Below are 17,657 nucleotides of genomic sequence, written 5' to 3' on the forward strand. Positions count from 1 at the left end.
TTATTTATTGTATATATATTGTACTGAGCACAAGTTTGTCGTTGGCATTTTGCAGAATTCCAACAAGATAGAGATACAAGAAATATATCGGAATTTACGTTCTATACTTATAAAAGAATATTAATTTAACATCATTTAATTCATTCATTCATTGATCAATTCAAAATGGAAATCATTGACTTCTGTACTGTGTTATTTTCGCCCTTTCACTCTTGAAAACAATTGAACTCCACTTTAAATTAAAATTCGTCCCGTTTTAGATAACTTGACAAGTAAAGCACTGATATCAAAAAGATCAACTATTCAAGTAATATTGTCACAGATCGAAAACAAACAGAAACCTGAGCAGTTTAATTATACACTTTATTCCTTTGAAGTTCCATATGAAGTTAACAAATCGTAATCCTCTTGTTCTTTGAAAATTGTCATAATTATTCCCATTTCCTCATCCGATGGCTTGTTGAAGGTATAAGGCTTCCTGTGCACTCTGTGCCGATCCAGATCCGATACCCAGTGCATTCTGGGATGATCCTATTCCAAGTCCCTGACTGAGTGCCCAGGCTGCAGCAAGCCCTAGACCCAGTGCTGCAATGGCACTACCAGTACCACTTGAAGAGGTGGAAGATGTGGCCGTAGAATCAACAGCTAAAACACATGCATATATTTTATAAATAGTTGACAATCGTTTTACATTATAAAGAGTCGATGACTTCCTTGTTAAAAGCTGACTTGAATTCTTGGTAACTTTTTGATTAAAATTTCAAAAATCCATAGAAATTATGGAAACAATATTTTTAGTAATACTTCTGTCCTCGGCATTGACAGGAATGCTGTTTTTATGTTGTAATGGACTTAAAATCAAAATGTTCTATGAAGTTAAAAACACTCACTTTGACAATTTGTACCAGTGTATCCATAATAACAGACACATCTCCCAGCAGCAACGGCGGACGTGAGTTGAGGAGCACCCGCAGTGGTGAAAGTATCAACCAAACAGAATCCGTTTGCGGTTCCCGTACAAACAGTCGTGGCCCCTGGGCTACCGGCCTGGGGTATGGTGCAGGTCCCTCCGCCATAGCCTGCTAGCGCAAGACGGATTCCTAAAATAATTAAAGAAAAGATGTTTTCTTTGAAAATGGCCAAATGAACTGTTTCTTCATGCATATATAATTCGTGAAACTTTATACAGGATTTTTTTTCTTTTTCTCTTTTAAATTACTTTTAATTTTTAAAAAGATCTTTTCATCTCGAAATACAGATGACTAAAATCATTCTAATATTTCAAATGTTTGTAATGAAGGTAACCGAATTTGGTTATTGCACGAAGGTTGATCCAAAAGTTCGTTGAATTTCTTTCTAAAATGTTATCGTAATTCAATGAAATAAATAGGCATATAATAGGCAAATAATAGGCATATTCATAATATTAAGTTATTATGCAACAATACTGGAACATTTCACCACGTTCCAATTACCAATAAGGTCACGCGAGCTTTCTGAACATGGATATTTGTAAAATCCGGCGTCAAGAAAAGTATGTCACGTCACATTGAAGGAACCTCTCATCCTCATGTCAAATTTGACTGTATAAGTAATTCTACAGAATGCTGCCCTTTTCTCTATTTTTTCTCAAGAAAAGCGAGGGTATCCTTTCTCTCCGACTGATCTTCATTCTTCATCCATGCAATAAAGCTGCCCTTTTCTCCATTTTTTTTTCAAGAAAAGCCAGGGTATCCTTTCTCTCAACGTATCTTCATAATACACTCATATTTCAAAAATACTTCAAAAATACCACCTTTTCATACGATGTTCCAATTTCAGTTGAAATGTCAAGTCCAGTACGCAAGTGATAAACGTTCTTTACCTCTTAATTTGTCTTCGAAGAAAAAAGACCCTCCAAAAGGCGGCCACACCTTTAATCAACCTCAATGGAAGTTATTTTTTTTCATTTCATTAAAATTCCTTACTTCACTGGAAAACCGGTAGCTTAATGCATTTTTACCAGCATGTATCATTACCGGTACGCGTTTAACTCGGAGTGTTCCCGAAAATTTCACAAAACGTGTAACTTGACCGAGGTTTGACGTTGTCTAACAATTCAAAAATGAACAATAAATAATCAACTACAAAATGTAATTAACTGCATATCCAGTGAAATCAGTGAAACTCACACAAAGGCTTATAAGATGTCAAGCAATCGAAATAATGACATAACTTTCGTTTTATCTATGGCGCGGTTTTTTCTCATTCTATGTACAAAGAATCAAGTGATAATGAGCGACTAAATGCCCCCCCCCCCTCCCCTGCACTTTTAAACATCCGTTTTTAAAGCAATTGCCTTAGAGTAATTAATCATAAATATGTAAAATAGTTTTTCTATTTAAAAAATTCAACGAGTGTCTATCTTCTCATTTGTAATTTTCAATCACTTTCAGCAATAAATAAATGAAATAAGAAAAAAATCCACAAACTTTTGGATCAACCCTCGTATTCTGCTCGAAAAATATCTTATTCATTTTGTTTCAAAACACTGTTATGAAGAAACCCACAAGATAATCTTCTCCATGAAATATAAATTTTAAAAATATATAAATATATATATTTATAAATAATACATACCCTTTACCATATCACATTCTGTATCAGCCAGAGGGCCCAAGGCACCGAAGGCTGATATTGGTCGAGGGCTGATATAAGATGTAATGTGGGAAAGGGTACGTTTTATTACGTTTATTACATACTTAGTAATAAAATACAGTGCACATTAAGTTGAGAAGAAAATAAGTAAATAATCATGCACTGACAGATAACATATACTCAGTCTTTTGTCTCATACAGTTTAGGTTTGTTTCTATATGTTCTTCTATTTCAAATATGCCCGATCCGTAATTTGAATAGAATATATTATTTGTCAATTAAATTATCCTTACATTCAAAAAGTTAAAATTAAGAGAATATGTAACCCCTAAAATATATGTATGATATTAAGTACTGTTTTTTAGGTTTAATTTACTAGGGGTGTGATATATCCGTATCAGCCCCGCAAATCCATATAGGCCCTACAGGGCTGATACGGCTATTGTGACGTCAGGCATATCGCATATGCAAAAATTCTGTATTTATTACGAAGTGTGTAATAAATACGTATATTACTTTTCAACGATTCTTTATCGACGAAATAAAAGAAACCAATATTTTATTAAGAAAAATTACCAATCAATATAAAAGATGTAATTGATTTCCTATTCATCTGATCTTACTTCTGATTTTCCAAGGAATCGTGTTTGTACCCTCTCTAGATATTTGTATGTAAGATTTTTTTAAGGTTGATCACTGTTCGTTATATTCACCCTTTTCATATTTCCCTAAACAAAAAAATGACCCCTAAAAACTATATGAATTTACACACACACACACACACACACATATATATATATATATATATATATATATATATATATATACTGTAGAAGTACTATTTTCCGCGTGGTATTAATTTACGCTATGTACGCGGTCACAAACTTTCGGAAATTTGTCCAAGCGTACTTAATATAAATATAAGGCATATAGTAAAAGAAACCAATATTTTATTAAGAAATGTTCCGTCTACCTAATCAATATAAAAGACTGATTAACCGGTCTAAAGGGGGAGCTTACTCCTCCTATTCACCTGATCTTACTTCTGATTTTCCAAGGAAAAAAGTACCTCTACAGTATATATATATTAAAATTTTTTTAAAAAATAATTGATCACTGTTCTATATTACTTCAATTTCAATAAACAAAAAAAAAAAAAAACTATATGAATTTACAACTTACCGACAGCAAGGAGCCCAAGACACAAAATAACTTTAGAATACATCTTAAACGCCAAGTCAGCAAGTCAGTTTGAGCTGAAATTTCAGAAAGAGAACTGTGGTTTAAAAAATACATGATTATTTTTGACCTAGGAAGAATATTATATAAATTTAGCAAGAGAAAATTTCTTCTGCATCAGCTGACTTTATTTCTATTCTTTTGTTGATCAACATAAATTAAAAAAAATAAGTACATGTATAAAATTCATACCCCTTAAGCTGACATAAATGTAAATTTTAAAAAGTGTAGATCTTCAAATAATTACAAAAACTTTTAAGACTCCAGTGATATTCACCCCAGAATTGACTGTCAGACCGTCCAGCTGCAAAGCCTAATTCAGACTGAGAATTATTCTTAATTATTAATCTAAATACACTATTCATCATCTGATTTATTAGTGTCCGACGGGTTACCAACAATTAGCATAATACTGCGAATGTAGAATCCACGATAAAAGGAAATATGGTATAAATCAGTGTGCGAAACGAAAAGGTCTGACGACGAGCTCCTTAATTAGGTATAATTTTACCCCAAATATTAACACCGAATTGTTGCCACTATGGAAAGTTTCATCCCAAGGAAAATGTAGGTGCCCTACAGGCATATGTACATAAAACATTCTCAAGTACCAGGGAAGTGTTTCTTGTCTTATTCTCTTTGAATTTCCTTGAAGTGCCTCGGGGCCATATTTGGTAAAAATAATTTAAAGAGCATTTTGAAAACTATTTTAAAATCATTATAGGATTAAACGTTCTTTTTTCAGAATTTATCGATGTGTAAACTCTGCCATTTTACTCACAAACTGAATAAAAGTGCGAAGCATTCCAATTACGAATTTTTGAAATTATTAAAATTATTTCTCTTAGAGGCCGCCATACAATCCGTTATTTTGTACGGCGTAGGAATACTGAAACGAATACAAGATGAATATCGATAAAATATCGATAAAATCCAACTTAAATTGTCAAAACGATCAATAAATAAACTTATAAAAACTCATTGAATGTTGTTTAAGTCAACAAATATCGTAAATACGCGTATTCTCCAGAATAATTCGAACTTGACCATGGCCATGTTGACTAACGACAACGCTCATAGTGAAAGTAGCAGACCGACGACGTCCTCGATTTGCTCTGGTTCGTTCAAAGATTTATGGAGAATATGGGAAATGTAGGGGAATATATGAATTGATGCTGATAAGGCAAGAGTCTGAGGTACGTTTCTTTTCCCTTATATGGAACGTCGAGAAAATGACATCATGATCAGCGATTTTTTAAAATTCACACTCGTGATCCGACAGTGACATAAACATAATATTCCCGTCTCTCAGTCCTGTTTGTCGCCAGTTTTATTTTATTTAATTAAATTTGAAGTTTCTTGTATTCAATATTTAGCTAAAAAGACCAGAAATAACTGCTTTCATTGTTTATACGATAGCCCAGAAGCTTCGTCAAGAAAGTAGTTCTGATTGAAAAATTCATCGATGTGTAAACTTTTTCTAAAACGTGCTCTCGTCCAATCAAAACACAGATAATCAATAAATAAAATGAAGATTGGAATTATATGAAAATAATATGATTTTTTTGGGTAACTGAGAAAATGTTATCAGACTTACGGTAGTAATGTATTTCTGCTCATTTGAATTACAATGAAATACTGAGTATATGGAAATAACGAACAGTATTCAAGCTCAAAAGACCTTAAAACAAAACAAATTTGGAACGGGCCAATCACAGACCTCCAAAATATCAGAGATGGTATCAGGCATTCCCTGCCGACCGGTCACACCAAAATGTTCTAGCAAGGAGTTCTAGGAAATACTCACTCCTCCATTGCAATTGATCCCATCTCTGGTGTTTAAAAGGTCTTTGTTTGCTCTGCTCCTGATTTGTATTGTTTAATGGGCTTTTGAGCTCAAGTTCTGTTCGTTATCTTCAAACATTTTATTGCTTAAAATATTCTAAATAATAATTCAAACGAAAGAACAGTTTTTTTTTCTTAAAATCTTATTAAAAAAAGCCAAATGTACATATGGTTTGGACTTCAATTAATAAACCTTTGTGTGTAGTTTCTGTTACTTTTTCAAGTATAAAAAGACTTAAAGGTCAAGCATGTCACTTTCACATCTCATTTCTAAACAAAGTATATTACTGTAGTGGTGAGATTGCCTTTCTGCATCATCAAAGCTATGCAAATACGATACCAAACAGAAAGAAAAAAAACATTCAAAAATGTACAAATCAAACTTAAGCATTTCATCTAAAGGAATCTACTATAAAGTCCAGCAATACTTATTTTTCCTCCTCAGAAAGTAGGGGTATACACATGTACAGTCACTAGGGTTTCTGTCCGTATGTCCTTTCTGTCCCATGTAATTTGGGTAACTATCCTTTTCCCCCACACTTTCTCTTTGAAATATAATAAGTCTTTACAGAATTTTTATTAATGATTTATGCAGCTTCTCTTTACGTTTCCACTAGAAATACAGTATACGCAACCGAACCATGGACTTTATTTTTACTTAAGTTAATTCTTTACTTAACAGTAGGGTATCCACCTCTTATTCGCAACTTCTTCTATATAACTGAATAAAATATTTTATAAGACTTTCACAATATCTTTATTTTATTGTGTCACTTTGCACTTTCTATTTCACGCTTTGATAGGACAGATAAGTTGATTTCCTATATTGAATCATGGACATTGCCAATATGCTTGATAAAGGACTATCAAGAAAAGAAATCAATGAACCAAATATTGTCGTCTTTATAACTCTGCTCTGTCATAAGAAAGGAATATTTTTTTTATGTTGCATGTCCAGATTACTTAATCTTTATATTCAAATCTTCTGCTAAAATTAAAATTTTTAAATCAACCTTTTTACGTCAATATAATTTGCATCTTGTGATGTAATTATACAGTTTATGTAACAAAGTCATGAAAGTGCGTTGATACATGCAACTGTAGCATCACTCAATTTAAAGACGATGTTTGATGTTTTAATATGTAAAACACCTGGATACAATGCATAATAAGTGTTTGATTATAAATTTTCAACACTTTGAATGTTGACACGACACCAATAAATGACAGTGTACAAGATATTACATAAAACGTATATATACCTAATACATACGCTTCCGAAATTAACACCCTATAATATATGCAAGCCATGCGTATTTACAATGTTGAATTATAGTGCAGTATAAACACTAAGTTTTATGATATAGCTAATAAAATACTACCAAAAATCTAGAGAATTGTAGCGTTTAATATCTTGACGTTTTATTGAACGCTGAGTGTGTATTAAGGTCAGACGAGACGTTCCTCAAAATCTGCTTTGTATATCTTCGTAATGTATGAAAAATATTCAAAATTTTTATAAAATTCTGATTTCTAAACCAGTTTCTAGACGTTTTTAAAAAATCCAAACACTTAAACATTTGAAATTGGAAAATTATTTTTCTTCCCCAAAGGATTATATAAGAAACTACCCCTGGTATCTTGCAGAAATGCCTGGTAAGGTACCTCAATTTTTTGTGAGTAAACATGTTTCAGTAGCAACACTTCAATGACACACTCTTAGAAAAATTTATCTATTATTAAGGAACGTCTCGTCTGTCCTTAAACTTCAAAAACGGAATTTGTTTATACATGTAAAGTGTATGATGTTAAATGCGTATGATTCTACCATAGGTATTTACAAATAAATTAATTGAACTTTCTTTGATACTATTTGGTTGAAATGTTAAAGTTGACTTCTTACAGATGAGTAATTTCTAAGTACTTTGCATATTTTCTATACTTGTCTTGGTTTTGTCGAAATGCAGCATCGAAAAATGACAAAACTGCATAAAGAAATCATGTCAACGTATAGGATAATAAAGTATCTTGTTATCTTTCAACATAGTAAATTGTAATTATTAAAAAGATAATTCTTTTGCATTTATGGCCCGAAACTTAGAAATTTTGCGTTGGAAGGAATATTTCATGATGCTAGATTTCTGAAAGTTAAACTGAAAAATGCCATCTTTTTAACATTAAAGCAGTCGAGCAGATAGAAAATTCTTCTATCATCTTGCGCCTTAGTATCATATTAATGTACAAAAAATACAGAACTTACATGAACTTTACTGTTTCTATATTGAGGCAAGGCAAAAGTATGCTTTAAAATGAACAGATGCAAAGACGAGTGCATCTGACGAGAAACCATGAAAAAAAACATTTGGAAACTGTCATAATTCTTCGAATTATTATGTGTGAATTATGTTTAAAGTATTAGAATAAGATCAAAATTAAGTTACAAATCACTTTTGAAAACATATTTTGTTGTCATGTTACACAATTTTGCATCATAACAATGTGACCTTAATTTGTGCGAAAACCATGTAAGTTTAAAAAGTTCGTTGAGCTGTATAAGCTCTTTCCATAGATAGAAGATAATTAAAAATATACATTATACTACATATAGTTACACGTTCATATTATCAATAAGTTATACGTAGTTAGGTATCACAAAATTAATTGGAAATTAAGCAAAAAAAAAGGTTCAAATGAATAACGGTTTATCTGAAAATGAGGAAAAATCTGAAGTATCAAACTTCCAAATACAAAACTAATTTAATTTCTTTTTAAATTAAGAAATTTGAACTAGAACAATAAATATTTAAAACTCTTAATTATGTTAGATTGGTATATTGTTACATGTATTAATGGTATTAAAAAATGACATACCAAAAGACTATATCTAAGAATGGTGAATTTAGCTTACTATAAAAAGCTTCTCTGACAAGCATGCATAAATTAATACTGCAATACCTATTCGAAGAAGGAGGTAAAGCTAACGCTCGCTACTTAAATTTGAATCTAAGACCCAGACCTGAATCTTATTTTACAATTTATATTTTTAAGTTTGGATATAATTGATGCGTTTAATAATTAAAAAAAACATATACACAAATCTAAAAAAAAATGAAGAATTATGACACTAAACACATAGAAATTCGGACTGGGAAAATATCAATAAATCAAGTAAAATCCTATCTATGAAAAGATAGCGATTGAAACGAGTTCTTGACCAACTGTATGATTCTTGAAAATCACCCTAGGGTCCAACTTACAAGCCACTTACATACAGTGTGAAAGGTATTACCGTAAACACTACCGATGTTATCGTCAGCATTGGACATCCCTCAGCGTATGATTGGACCCCTTCACCTGGTGCACTCTCAGGTTTGGGGCTCAATCATTGTCTGAAAGAAAAAAAATATCAAGATTTAGTAATTTAATTCCCAAACGATAGATGATAATTTCATTCAGTGATACACCATAAGTTCCTGTAAACTACAATTTGCAAATATTGTGCAATATTCATGCATTTTTTTTTCTAATTTACAAGCAGTGAAAATTTGGACACGTTTGCAATTAACTGTTTAATATTAATTACTTTCATTGACCTGTGTCCATGCAGTACAAAAAAAAGAATGTAAGAATATTTTGAGATGTCAATTCCTACAGCGTACAACAACAATGCATGGGTACAGTAACAGCAATAGAAATTAATACAAATTAATACAATCCTCTCACACCCACAAAACGAAACAGTCTTAGTCCAAGAAATTTATAAGGCGGAGAAATGAATTCTTTCACAATTTCAATAGCCACAGCATTCTAGAAAAAAACATTTTGTCAATAGACGTTTAGGAAGATTGTTTTGGCTATTTTAAAAGTACTATCTTTGAAAGAAACTTTTTGAGACCGCACTTGTTTTCAAAAAAATATAATTGTGATAAATGAATACTGAGTGTCACACGCCATTTAATTGGATAAAAAAATATATATTTTATAACCCGTGTTTCCTATGTCACAATGATTATCAAAATGTACCCAATTCGCTTGTCTTAACTTTCATATTAAGATTTATTGAAAGGCATTTTTTGAAAGATATATTTTCTCATTTTCCATACTCATTGATAGAAAATAAAATTTTCTGGAATGAATTAAGCTAGGTTGGAACAATTTAGGCTTCGTGGTTTATAAAGCATTAACTGCCGCAACCCAAGTTATGCCAATACACCGTGTTAAGGTTTGGCCAAATGCCAAGATGTCCAAAAATTTATTTTTACAATAGCTCCAAAATTATGCGAGGCATAAAGTTAAAAAACTTTTACAGTTTATAAATATATCATTGATAAACAAATAGAAAATATGACTTGAAAACAATATCAAATAAAAATATTTATATATTTGCATCTTTTCAAAGAAATGCACCTGCTAAAATATGTACTTTTAGTGAAAACCATAATTGCAGAACTAATAAATGTTGATCAATGAATGGCAGGTTGGACGTGAAAGGTCTCTGAAAGTATGTTATTGAGAGCATAAAATGTGTAAAGACCCCTATAAAATCAACCATTTCCAATGTACTTTCTGTTTCAAATCTTAACATTTGGACAAAATAAACAGGGAAAACAACTTTCCAGAGGCTATTGAAGTCCAACTTGCCTTTAATCGATAAAAATTGTGTCTGCAATTATGGCTTTCGCTAAAAGCACGGAATTGCTTGGGTGTATATTTAAAAAAATATATGCCTTTTTTAAAAAGATTTTTTCTCGATAAAAAGTTTGTTAAAGTATTTGTTATCCATTGATACTTTCTATCTGCTAATCATTGATATACGTATTTATGAACTGTAAAAGTGTTTACTTTGTAAACACATAGTTTTGGACCTATTGTTAAAATAAATTTTTGGACATGTTGACCTTTGGCAATTCAATCCATTTAAATCAATTCATGTACGTAATAAATATAGATGGGCGTCGCAAATTAAATTTTGAATTGGTGAATTATGAATATAAGTTATTACTGTTTGACATTGTTGAATTTGTACGAAAATTACTTTTAAATTATTAGAGTGAATGGCTAGTAAAGATAAAGCAACTACCTAAATTACGTTTGTATTAAGATTTTTCAAAACACATTTTAATACTGAAAACTACCTGGAAATGAACATTCCAAAATTTCAAAGATCTATTCTTGTTCAATTTAGATATGGAATTTTACCAATAAGAGTCGAAACTGGAAGATATAAAGAAGAATCATTAGAAGATAAATTATGTAATCATTGTTTCAAAGATGAAGTAGAAGACGAGTGCCATTTTTTGTTAAATTGTACAGAATATTAGAAGTACAGATCAGATTTAATTACTAGTATTAAATGCAGCCAACTTTGTCTATCGGATCTAGATAGTGTAATTTTCCTTAAAAGAAATTTTCTTAGGCTAATCTCAAATATTTATATTTATCATATACATGCACAGACAGTCTTTATTGTACAAAATCATTATGCAAAGTATTTGTGTCTGTATTTTTCATTTATTTTTGTTAAAAGTGACATATAGGTCCGATGCGCCGGGTGTTTGAATGTTAATTATAACACGTTACTCTAATAAACGATTTACTTTCTTATAACTACGGTAACTTGGCCCCGGGTAAATTCATTTCCTTAATTAAGATTATTGATTAATTGTCAGATCAATAGCATATAAACTAACTGAATTTACCCTGTTCTTACCCTGATAAAACCAATTGTTTAAATTTTACAGTATGAGAGAATACATGTAGATTTTATGCAATTAAATGGGGTTTTTAAATAAAAGCAAATAACCGTATAAATAAGCAATAATTGAAGATATTTCTACTTTATTTTTCAGCCAAAAGTACAAAGATCGGAAGTACTGTCTTCCCTATAATATTGCATGCATATCACCACCTTTGATAGTATGCCTTCCGATCAGTGGGTATACTAATGGAGTAGAAGCATGCAGTCATATGACAGCAATCCATCAAACATCGGGTTCGTGATCTATCAGTCGTAATTACATCCTCTATTATATTTGTGGTCATACTGCTTTCCAGAAGGAAAAAAAGGTTTATAGCGAGATGGCTAACTACTTGTATCCTGCAATTCTTTCATTTCCAAAAAGTTCGTGGACAATGACTTTTTTGTTCGAGGACACACTTCATTTCTTTTTTAAGGCACAACGCACATCCAATTGCTAGCAATAATCTTTAAGTATAGATTATAATTTATTTAATTTTTCGTATATTGGACATGCTGAACGAAGTTTTGATATTTTCTAAGAGAGTTCCATTGATAGTACATACATCAAGTTTTGTGCTACGCCGTCTAGGGTTAAAGATGGTGTTCATGTCTTCTAAAATAAAATCTATGAAATAAAACTTGATAAAACCAGACGTTTTTCTTTTATTAAGAGAACAGTTCTCATCTTGTTAGCAGATACAATTTATCATTGAGGCAAATGCTGGCAGTGACGTGACTGACGTTTCATACTAATTGTTAGGCCATGAATTTTCCCATTATTTTCCGATCATTACAAGGAGTACACGGCGGATGTGACCGGTCGGCGGGGGATGCACACTCCTCCATGGCACCTGATCCCACCTCAGATTTTTGGAGGTCCGTGTTTCCTATTTTGTATTGTTTTATGGACATTTGATCTTGAATACTATTCGTTATCTCTATATATTTCATACAAACATTTTAATTTGCATGAACATTCCATGTCGATGAAAGTCAGAAATCTAGAAAAGATTTATCACCACACAAACAGTCCATCACTGAGTACACTATTCCGTAGACAACAAGAAGTACTAGTATTTTGGATTGGAAAACTAGGGAAGGCCTTCCCTAACAACAATGTTGATGGTGTAGGAAATCCTTCCAGTCCACAGTTTAGCAATGCAAATTGCACATTTCAACCATAGACAGAGATGTAAGCGTACAGTTATGGGCATCGGTTTTTAATAAACCTTTACTACACGATGTATTTTTTGATTCATTACTACCTTATATAAATCAACAGATAGGTCTACATCATATTCGAACCAAACTTTGCTCAGTCTTGCTTTGCTTTTTTCTTAAACTTCAATATGCCAACAAAAGAATTGACGCGGTTAATGTAAGTAATATTCTTAATCACAAAAGTGTCCAGTCTTGTATTCCACCATATTCAAAGTTAAAGACATCTTATATTTCCTAAAAATGTACATCAACTATTGCTTCCAAACTTTTTAAGGTCAGGCGACACGTTCCTCAAAAATATATAATTTTTTCTAAGAATTTGTCATTGAAGTAAAGGTATTTAAATAAGTTTCCTAAAAAATTAGGCTACCTTACCAGGCATTTGGACAAGATACAATTGAGTCATATTTCTTATATTTCCCTTAGGTAATCTTCTATATGGCCTATAACACAATTTCTGGTGTACTTATATTTAAAAACATTTTAAAAACAATGTAGAAATCAGAAGAGAATGACAAATATGAATAATTTTTGATATAATACCAAGAGATACAAAACATATATTTGAGGAACGTGTCGTGTGATCTTAATTTTAAGAAACATGATTCTCCATCGTGTTCGTTTATGTTTTTCTGCCCTGTTGGACATATTATTAATGGTGACGTAAATTTAGGTAATAACTAGAGGTACTGTGAGCAATGAGCTCACTAAATGATACCCCCCGCCTCCCATAATGTCGATGTGTTGCTTTATATTGTTTTACGGTAATGTGTAAAGAGGAATAACTCGTCCTATGAAATGTTATCCAGAAGCTTCTATTATGTGACGTCATAGGTAAACAAAAAATGACAATGTCCATGTTTTGCTCTGGGAAACCTAAAATACGCGTCGAATAAAAAAGTAAAATAGGAGGTGCACAATGGCAATATGTAATAAAGATTCTGTGAAAGTTTCATTTAATTTCACTCAGTAGTATAAGAGGAGTTGCGGATAAGAGAAAAAGCGTAACAGACGGACGGACGGACGGACGGAAATCCCGATCACTATATACCCTCCCGCTTTTCAAGCGGGGGGTATAATGAGATTAAAAAGTCCTAAATATAAGGAACCCCGCTCCTTCAAATAGCGTCGAAATTTGATAAATATTATTGATTCTGTAGATTATGCCAAGCGATGGGCCAGATTAAAAAAAAAGAAGAATTAGTTAATCTAACTGGTAATCATAGTTCTAATTCTAAGGAAGAAATTCTTCCAAATCATGTGTCAGTTTTGAATATTTTAATATTTCAAACAACAAAGATGAATTTAAATTATCATATTTATATTGGATCCCAAAACTTCATAATAATCCTTACAAAGAAACATAGCGGGTTCCAGTAAATGTTCAACTAAATTTTCGTCTTTACTCCTCACTTAAATATAAACAGCAGTCAAAACTTCAGGAGTAATGTGCAACAATATATCTAAGAAGTGGTGTAAGTCAGATGTGGATACTTACAAATTCCAAAGAACTTTGGGTAGATTTGAAATCACACGATTTTATCAAAATCAACAGCTTATATAACTTGCGACTTTTCAACTTTTTGCACCAACAGCTTATATAACTTGCGACTTTTCAACTTTATGCACAACTATACCCCATGATAAATTTAAAAACTAGGCTTTTTGATATCATTGACAGCGGCTTTTTCAGTAAAAATGTAACTCGTACAGTTAGTTGTACACGTTGTCGCTCTTTCCCGTCTAACAATCACTGTTTTTCTTCAATAAACCAATCTAGTTTTTAAATTAATAGATGGTGTCATTATTTCCATTCTATATAATGTCGATACGATATATTCCGGTTAGCTTGAGATAAAAGATACCACAGAGTCTGACACGTCTATTTCATACTTCGACATTTTACTTGAAAAAGACGTTTATAATACTCTAACAACCAAGCGTTGTGATAAACTGATGACTTACTTGTCAATCGTCAACTTCCCTTACTTATGCAGCAATTTACCTTCATCAGATGCATACGAGGGTATTTATATCTCTCAGTTGATTCGATACACAAGAGCATGTTCTACGTATGTACAATTTCTAAAACGAGGTAAATTATGGACAAACAAGTTGATGAAATAAAAATATCAGCTGTTGCATTTAAAGTCATCATTTCTGAAGTTTTATGGTCGATATAATGATCTAGTCAGCAAATACAATTTATCATTGAGGTAAATGCTGACTGGGGTTTTTCATACTTATTGTTAGGCCATTATTTACACACTGAATTGACGAAGGATTTCTCCGTTAATTCCCGATCATGACAACTTTTTGACAAGGAGCACAAGGCGGGTGTGACCGGTTTGCAGGGGATGCTCACTTCTCCATGGTACCTGATTCCCACATATAATGTTTTAGAGGTCCGTGTTTGCTCTGCTCTTATTTTGTATTGTTTAATGGACTTTTGAGCTTGAATACTGTTCGTTATCGCCACACATTTCATTATTTCATTTCTGGGATTTTCAATTATAAAATTGGAGTCATTACTTTTTGCTTCGAGTTAAATACAAATGCATTTTTCTTTATTGCATCTGATGCAATATATGTTATCGTTTTTTTCCACAATAAAATTATTTTTCAAAAGGTAGAAATCAGAGCAAGCCCTTGAGTATTGAATAACTAAACCATTATGCGGAATATTATTACATAAATAAGGAAAGATGACGTTGGTAAGGCTATATATTCATACCGTTTTCATACAATTAAGGTCAAGATCTAGTAAATGAAAGGGGCCTACAGATTTCTCAAATTTGCGAAATAAATTCCTTTAATGATGCTTTAAAAGTTCAGTTTGGTCAAATAAGGTGTTTCGGGGCATAATTTGTAGATAAACAAGATGAAAAATCATATTTTAAACTGTCATTTTCAATGAAAAGTTAAGAAATCCAGTCATGACTTTGGGACCTTTTTCCATATCAGACAAAGAAAATATATCCAGATAGCCTACAGTCTCTCGGAAAACGGTAATTTGTATGTTCTTGGCCTCTTCTTTAAATTAATGGCAATTTTAATATAGGTATCGGGACTACTTTTCATGTAATTTCAAATTGAATTCCCTGAAAATACTTAATTTTCTACATAATTCTATCAGAGCCGTAAAGTACGGGAAAAAGAAAGTTGAAAGTGATTATGACGTCATAATGGATCTAGCACCAAAAAGTTAGTATAAAGACATTTACTAGATCTTGACCTTAAGTTATTCTGTGACCTCTTCTCGTTTACAGTCAGTAAAACATCTAGTTATGAAACAGTTACGACAAACTGTTTGGGGTCTTTCATTTCAAGCTGACTAAGATATATCCACTCAACATATCAATGGAAGTATCGGAACTATTTCTTACTTATAAAGTGCCTTCGATGTATCTGAATGTCTATCTGAAAGCCACAGCAAGTGCTTTCTATCTCTCATGTAGGCCTAAAGTTTTTGAATAAATTCTGTTTAGAAGAACTTGGTTTTATTTCTGGATATCCACATTATATTTTCTGTTCACTTTCCAAAGAGGCAATTCTTAGAATAATCAAAATTCAAACATTCCTGTCAACAAAGCAAAGTGAGTGTGATCTACCTTTACACTGGATTTCTAAACTTCATAAATATCCTTAAAATCCTTACCCTAAACAGGATCCATCAAATACTTACCAATTTGATATCTTAACTTCCGACGTATTCTGCTTCATCAGATGTTAGAATTTCTGTGAAACAAACGTGGATTCTCAAAAACTGCAAATAAATGTAACTTTAAGAATTAAAATCACACATTTCTATAAAGTAAGTAATATCAAAAACAAAATCTATTTTTCTTCACTATTTATACAACCGTTTATCATGCCTTTTTTTAAAGGACAAGGCTTTTTGATGATTGACAACTGCTCCTGCAGCAAACAGTAGTTATATGCAAATTAAGATTTTCTTTTAAAAACAAGCACATTGTATTAAACAATCATTCTATAAATGATTGAAACATTGACTAAAGTCTAAGTCTGTTTTTGATGTTGGGACTAATCTTATCTTCAAAAGAATCTTGGAATTCCTATAGACATATTTTACTACGTTGAAACATGACAAAATAGAACAGCCGAATTTATATCTTATTTCCTTTTCATATTCTTCTCTTTTAAAAAGAAATTTATAGGCGATATATATACCATGTGATACCCCCCCCCAAATCTGTCTTTATTTTTCTCGACTTTATTAGACTTGTGAAATCATGACCCCAGCAATGACATCGGAATGCAAAATGTGTTTGGGTCAGTTTCTCTTTAGTTAGTCAGTCTTTTTCTTTCAAAGAGAGACCAGCTACCTTTCAATGAAACACAGATACTTTTTAAAGATATTTCATTGGAGCCTCAGAATAATCTTAGGAAAAATTCGGCATTCATTACCTAAGATTTTGAATAGTTATAAAATTATTAAAATCCTTGTATTACTCAGAGAATTTTTTTAAACAAAAATTACCCCTAAAGCATACAGTATACATCAAAACTTATTTTAGAAAAGGTATGTTTATACAGCATCAAAAGAATCAAGTCACACAAAGGCCCCTTTAATGACTATACATGTATACCTTCAATTATATTTAGAGAATATAAATCTATTACTTCGTTGTATCTGTTAATAAAATGAGCTCAGGAAACACGGTATATTATCATGTAGTAGAAATAATCATAAATGCATAGGAGTTTATTTCTAAAAAAGATGATAAGATTTTATCATTTAATTCCTATGATGAAAATGTTCTTATGAAAAAAATCGTACTGAAAATACAAGAGAAAATAAAATTAGTCAACTGTAAGGACAGCATAAATATGCAATAGATACGTATTTTGCAACGTTTGCTAATTAAAAATAGTAATCACATGTAGTTCATATAATGTAATTGATGAACATGTAGCTGGTTTATGTTCCGTGAAAAAGAGGATTTTTAATTAT

The 17,657-nt window shown here is 31.6% G+C and overlaps 1 protein-coding gene across 1 annotated transcript; it reads right to left on the minus strand.

The window, feature by feature from the left end:
- Nucleotides 1-432: 432 nt before the first annotated feature.
- LOC134238530 (uncharacterized) lies at nt 433-9,070 on the minus strand. The gene is made up of 4 exons (XM_062720654.1): nt 9,011-9,070; nt 3,820-3,893; nt 891-1,100; nt 433-645 (listed from the first exon to the last, which is right to left on the minus strand). Exons 2-4 carry the CDS (start codon nt 3,860-3,862, stop codon nt 446-448), a joined length of 453 nt encoding a protein of 150 aa, XP_062576638.1. The 5' UTR covers nt 3,863-3,893; nt 9,011-9,070; the 3' UTR covers nt 433-445.
- Nucleotides 9,071-17,657: the final 8,587 nt, after the last annotated feature.

The sequence above is a fragment of the Saccostrea cucullata genome, unplaced genomic scaffold (genome assembly GCF_032062105.1).
Source record: "Saccostrea cucullata isolate Sc308-1 unplaced genomic scaffold, CSIRO_AGI_Scuc_v1 ctg1439, whole genome shotgun sequence".
In the NCBI taxonomy this organism is placed as follows: domain Eukaryota; kingdom Metazoa; phylum Mollusca; class Bivalvia; order Ostreida; family Ostreidae; genus Saccostrea; species Saccostrea cuccullata.

Coding starts and splice junctions, on each gene's coding strand:
- LOC134238530 (XM_062720654.1), bottom strand. CDS start 3,862: ATGTATTCTAAAGTTATTTTGTGTCTTGGGCTCCTTGCTGTCG. Junction 1,101..3,819: donor TCTTGGGCTCCTTGCTGTCG/GTAAGTTGTAAA, acceptor TAATTATTTTAG/GAATCCGTCTTGCGCTAGCA. Junction 646..890: donor CACTGGTACAAATTGTCAAA/GTGAGTGTTTTT, acceptor CATGTGTTTTAG/CTGTTGATTCTACGGCCACA.